General features: G+C 31.9%; 1 protein-coding gene across 1 annotated transcript; it reads right to left on the bottom strand.

Moving 5' to 3' along the window:
* Positions 1-367: 367 nt before the first annotated feature.
* Positions 368-3,367, bottom strand: LOC114301851 (transcription factor bHLH106). Its single transcript, XM_028246817.2, has 3 exons — positions 2,928-3,367; positions 2,472-2,797; positions 368-1,177 (listed from the first exon to the last, which is right to left on the bottom strand). Exons 2-3 carry the CDS (start codon positions 2,766-2,768, stop codon positions 650-652), a joined length of 825 nt encoding a protein of 274 aa, XP_028102618.2. The 5' UTR covers positions 2,769-2,797; positions 2,928-3,367; the 3' UTR covers positions 368-649.
* Between the last annotated feature and the right edge of the window lie 2,633 nt (positions 3,368-6,000).

The following is a 6,000-nucleotide window of genomic DNA, read 5'->3' as shown; positions in this document are numbered from 1 at the left end:
TCAAGTTTGCTACACTTTATGTAATTTGTCTGTACTCAGTAATTTGTATATCAACTCAGTATTTATAGTCCTAATTGTATCAATGTATCAAATTTACCCTTGATAACATGTTTGAAAAAATTAGATTGAAATCAAAATGATTAAGGGGTTGATGTCTAATTCGAAATGACTTATTTCTTTTTAAATGAATCATTTTTCCCTTAAGCTGTGTTTCAATTTTAGATTTGAGTAAAGATTTTGAAAGGAAAAGGTATAATGTTTATGAAATGTAACTAAATTTTATTTATATTTCATCTATCTTTTTTCTTTTTCTTTTTCTTTTTTTCTAAATTTTTATTCAAATTCATGATCTAAATACAAACCTTAATGCCTATTTAAATCCGTAACATATGTTATTAATTGAACTAAATTAACAAAATATGAAAAATTAAAGAACAAAATCAGTACAATTAGAACCGTAGGGACAAAACCGACACAAAAAGCAAGTTACAGAGACCATATGTATAATTTGTCTTATATATTCTTTTTTTTTTTTTCTTTTTTTCTTTTTTTTTCAACTTAAAAGAAAATGAATAATTCAAGGACCATGACACTTACTGGTCCCCCCAAACATTAGTTTGGGAGTGTCCAAACACCAACCCCCAAAAACTCAGTAGTGATAGAGACGAGGCCGTTTATTCCCAGGCAAATCCTGGCCTGGCCCAGACATCGACAAAGAGGCCCTGTCCACAACCACCTTCAGTGCCCTCCCCAGCATCTCCAACCTTTCACCGCCACTACTGTCACCGTCACTGCCACCACTATCACCCGAAACTTGGACCCACAAGACGCTCTTGGTCCTCCCTCCCACCGTCGCCATCTCCGCCCTCACCACCTTCCCTTCCACCGACCTCACCGCCCTCGTCATGTCCGACACCAGCTCCGGCCTATCCTCGCAGCTCATCGTTGCCTTTATTGTCCCCGCGGCCGAGTCTCCCTCCTCCTCACAGTAACATAACTCGAGTTCATCTGCCTCGCTTGGCAACATGTTGTGATGTTCTTTTGCTGATCCGCCAGATTGGCCACTTCCATTGTCACTAGTAGTACTAGTACTATCACCTCGGGTCAATTCTGTTGTAGTCTTCTTCAACTCCCTCAGCCTTCGGACTACTTCTGCTAGCAATGAAGCCTTGTCTGTCTACCATTTTTTCATGTCAAATAAATTGCGTCATTAACTTCTTCACCCATTAATTACAAACTTTGCATGAAAATTTATAAATATACAAAATCTTCACACTTTTTTATTTTCCTGTCATTTTACTTGACAACATTTCAATTATGTCAATTTCATCAAAAATAATTTTGTGTTAAAATTGTTCTCATAACAGTTCCTGCCAGTAATAATCATCATAATATGGTATGGAATTGGCTTTCTTGCAGTCCACTGTTTGGTCATTGAGTGTCTAGTTTTGTATATTGAGAGAGACCGTCCCCAATAGATCGTGAATGAAAAAATAAATAAATTAAATTAATCGAAAATCAATAGTTATCAAATTATATTTATCTTAACAAAATAAATTATCTATTTTTTTAAAATTTAACTTGCCATCTAATTTTATAAAGATAAATTTGATCCAAACATGTGGTAATCAATTTTTTTTTTCTGATTTTTAATTCTTTTTTCCAAACACATAAAGTATTTTGATATAAAATTTAACACAATTAAACTATTAGAGATCAAAATAATACAAAGTACATTATTTAAGAACCAAAAGTATATAATGCTAACATTTTCATATAAAAATGATGTATTAGTAGCACCTGATGCGTCATTTGTTATTTGTTATGAAATCATATAAGATATACAGTATATTTAAAGTGTTGACAAAAAGTAATTAAACTTTTTCCTAGATACATTGTATGGGATCTAAATTCATCCAAATGTAAACCCCTCATATATGAGTTGAGTTTTAGATCACTGTTTTTTTTTTTTTTTTTTTTTTTGAAAAATTATGAAGACGTACTTTTTTAATATTAAGATTACTAGTAATGAGGATTATCAAATTTTAATGTGAACAATTATATTTTAAATAATTTTCTTAAAAAGGTCAATTTTTTATAATTATATATTTTATTCTTAATTTACCCTTCATATTAAAATATCAATAACAATTGTATAAACAGCTTTAATTTAATTACAATTCATATTTTTTTATTTTAAAAACTAAACAAATTACATCAAACAAAATCACAAGCAAGAATTTAATCAAAAAAAATTAAGACATAAGATTCATCATTTTTTGTTGTCTAACCCAATGAAAAAAATATTTGTCAAAAATTAATAAAATTCGTAAATTATTTATAATATTTTTTTTTTAACACAAAATAGACACACTAAAGGAATTCTTATTTATAAATATAAAAAATATAAACTGAACAATATAACATAGAAGGGTAACTAGCATTTGTTTGACTGGAATGAACGAACTTACTTTGATGGTATTAGGGAGGAGGGTGCGAAGGGTGGCGAGGTGGCCATTGATTCGCTTTCTTCGTCGGCTCTCGGCCTCACTGTGGCTCTTCTTCTTGCTTCCTCCTCCTCCAACTCCCTTTTCTTCTTCCTCCGCTGTCGATCTCAATGACGACCACCTCACCATTGACATTGAGTTCGCCATGTTTGTTGAGTTGCTGCTTACCACTCCTCCTCCTCCTCCTCCTTCAAGATGAAACTTCACAGAATTGGAAGAACAGCTTCCCAATTCATAGTAACTTGGATTCATGGAGTACATATTGTCCACCTGACTCTCTCGCTTGGTCTCTAAAATCAAAACAATCACTCATCATGCATACTCACAACACAACAGATATAATAATAAAACCATATACACAGAGAGAGAGAGAGAGAGAGAGAGAGAGAGATGAAGTTGTGTTGTGATGATAGTGTGTACCGGATGAGTGTGAGACTCTGATTTCGTTATTGATAAACTTGTTTCTGAGACAGGAATAGTAATAGTGAACAGTACTAGTATGGTACTCTCAAATGTCTGATACCCTCGCCCTTCCGAGGTCTCCTCCTCCTCCTCCTCTCCTCCTCCTCCCTGCCTATATATCCAAAAGTTGATTACCTTTTGCCTTTTCAGGCTTCTATCTTATTAGTTGTTTTTTTTTTCTCAAAAAAAAAATCTTATTAGTTGTTTAAAGAAAAAATTGTAAATCAGTGGAATTTTCACAAAATATTTTCAAATTAATGAAAAAAATTACCATTGATTCGATTTTTTTTTTCTTTTTTTGAAAACTTTCACTGAATTGCAATTTTTCTTGGTCAAATATGAGCCAGTCAGAAATAGAAGAATTAATGTACTCTTATACCAATACCACAGAGAGGAATAATGGAGCTATGTATCTCTCTCTATATATAGTTATATATATCTCATGATATTTGTTTAAAATATAAATTATTTTTTTTAATTTTGAAATTACATCTAATCCTTTCAAATTTCTAATCACATAACAAATTATTTATTTTATTAATAAATCATTAAGTTAATTAACAGTTTTTAATAATGTCATCACTTAAAAATTCTAATAAATTTTATTATTATATAGAAGAGTAGTTAAGAATTTTATATTTTTTTGTTAATTTTGTTAAATAAAAATTTTAACAAAAATTTATTTATAATTTTCAAAACCATAAGAAAGAACTCATATTTCAAGCAAATCTCAATAAATGAATTTGTAAGTTACCCATACTTTTTATTATATATAATATAATATCAACCTTTGAATAATGCTACATAACATTTTTTACATATCTAAGCTATGTATTCACACCGAAACATGATTGCAATTTATATATTAATCATTAAAATACATACTACTTTGTCTTTAAATATTTCAACAATGTTAGGTAACTCGAATTTTCTTTGTTCGAATGTGTCAAAACGGCGTCGTTTTTGACACATTCGAACCATACAAATTTAGGTCACCAAACATTTTTTTGAATATTTTTTGCACCTTCAACCTTAACCAAATCCCAAATGTCTTAAAAAAAAGCTTAATCAAATCTCAAAATTAAAGTAGGTTGCAGAAAATGACAAGCTCAAACACCCCCACCCCTCCTTCCTCCAACTTCTTATTCACATATCTAAATAAATTACTAAACTTAAAATCTTTTAGTTTTGGTAAATTATACCCCTGAGGTTTTCAGGTAATAGATCAATATCCCTGAAATTCTAAAAATTACATTCACTTCCCAAAAGTTTGTAATTGCATTATAAAAACCATTCTGTTAATTAACCATTAAGTCAAGTCAATTAATGGATTTTACTTATATCTAACATTTATTTATTTTTTAAAAATGTCTTATTTACCCCTTTACATCTTTTCTTTAACACGATAGTACCATCTGTCTCACCCTCTCCATTAGAATGCAGAAATAAAGCTTCATCCTTACCACCCTCCACATTCTCTCTACCACCATTTAAGCCATCAACCATCACCAACTACCACCACCCTACACCCTCTCTTTTAGTCATCCGCAACCAATACCATCAATTATTTTCATCAAAACTCACTTGGAATTTTCATCAAACACTTTGTTGGCACTCCAACACCTTATACCAAATAGTTATACCTACTCCCACCAACATCTCAAATCCCAAATTAGTGGACATCAACATTACATCGAACAATATGGATGCAGCCCAACCAATACCTGAAACGCCTACTCAATCAAGTGCTTCTGTCTTTGATCTCAACGGATTGTGATCGAAAATAACAGTGATTGCAAGTAGAATCACCAATGTTGCCAATCAACCAAGATGCGACGTATTGGTTGCCAAAAATTTTTACATTCAACAACCAATTTGCTTCGTCACTAGTAGATAATTTGGCAACGCATTTATATGTCGCTAAAACATGACATGTCATCTGCTTAAGGTTACTTTTAGCGACTAAATGTTAATGTATGGTGACAAATTTTTTTGTTTTTGGCGATTAAAATATTTGGTTGCCAATTTATTTATAAGGTGACTATAATATATTTGGTCGCCGAATCATTTATTGACATGGCTTCAACGACCTTTTTTTAAGCATCGCTGATACTTTCAACGACGAAAATTACATTTTTGATAACCAAAAAAAAGTTGCTAAAAGTGCTTTTTCATGTAGCGCCATTGTCACTGTTACACATCAAAACCACCAAAATCGTTTACTATGAAGATGAGATGGGACAGGGAAGGGGTTAGAAGAGGTTGTTCACAATAAGAGCGAGGTGGCGATGGGTCAAGGTTGTGTATGATTGCTTCAAGAGCTGCTTGTCGTGCTACAATTGAGGAATTAATGGCTTAGAGGCTAATGGTGGTGTTGCGGTGAAGGAATTGATGGCGTAGAGGTCTAGTTGTGGTTTTGCAATGGAAAGTATTGTGTTGATGATTAGGTTCTATTTATCTTCGATAACATAATTTTCTCATATTTAATGAAGTATGTTAAAAGATAAGGACGGAATGCAGAAAAAGTTTCATTTTTATGAGACAATGATTAAAGATATAAATGTCATTTTAAATTTTCTAGGAGTGTTAACCTACAAACTTTGACAATGGTCAATATAATTTCCAAAACTTAAATTTAAAATAAATAAATAAAAAGTATTATAGGCAAATGTCAAGGGTGTGAGGGTACATTCAGCCATTTAAATTTGAATATAGTATTTATGTGCGTGAATCAGTTTTATATTCCTCCAAGCAAACAGTGTCGGTCTGAAAAATTGTTGGACAAGATGGGGTCCACAACAACTCGGGAATTCCCTAGTTTGATATCACCTTGACACGTAACCCTTGGATCTTTATACACTTACTCTGTACATGTCCATACAAAAGAGTACGAATGAATTGATATTATATTATATATTATAATAAAATGAGATTGAGATTGAGATCGATTGGGCTCAAAATTTCAATCAATTGACCAGGATGCATCATACCACCCCTTCTTTTCCCAACATTTTACAGTTTGGTCCATTGA

This window comes from Camellia sinensis, chromosome 1 (genome assembly GCF_055761805.1).
Source record: "Camellia sinensis isolate YWXY chromosome 1, ASM5576180v1, whole genome shotgun sequence".
Taxonomy (NCBI): domain Eukaryota; kingdom Viridiplantae; phylum Streptophyta; class Magnoliopsida; order Ericales; family Theaceae; genus Camellia; species Camellia sinensis.
Note: the sequence above shows the minus strand (reverse complement) of the source record. Positions and strands in the feature narration are given on the sequence as shown.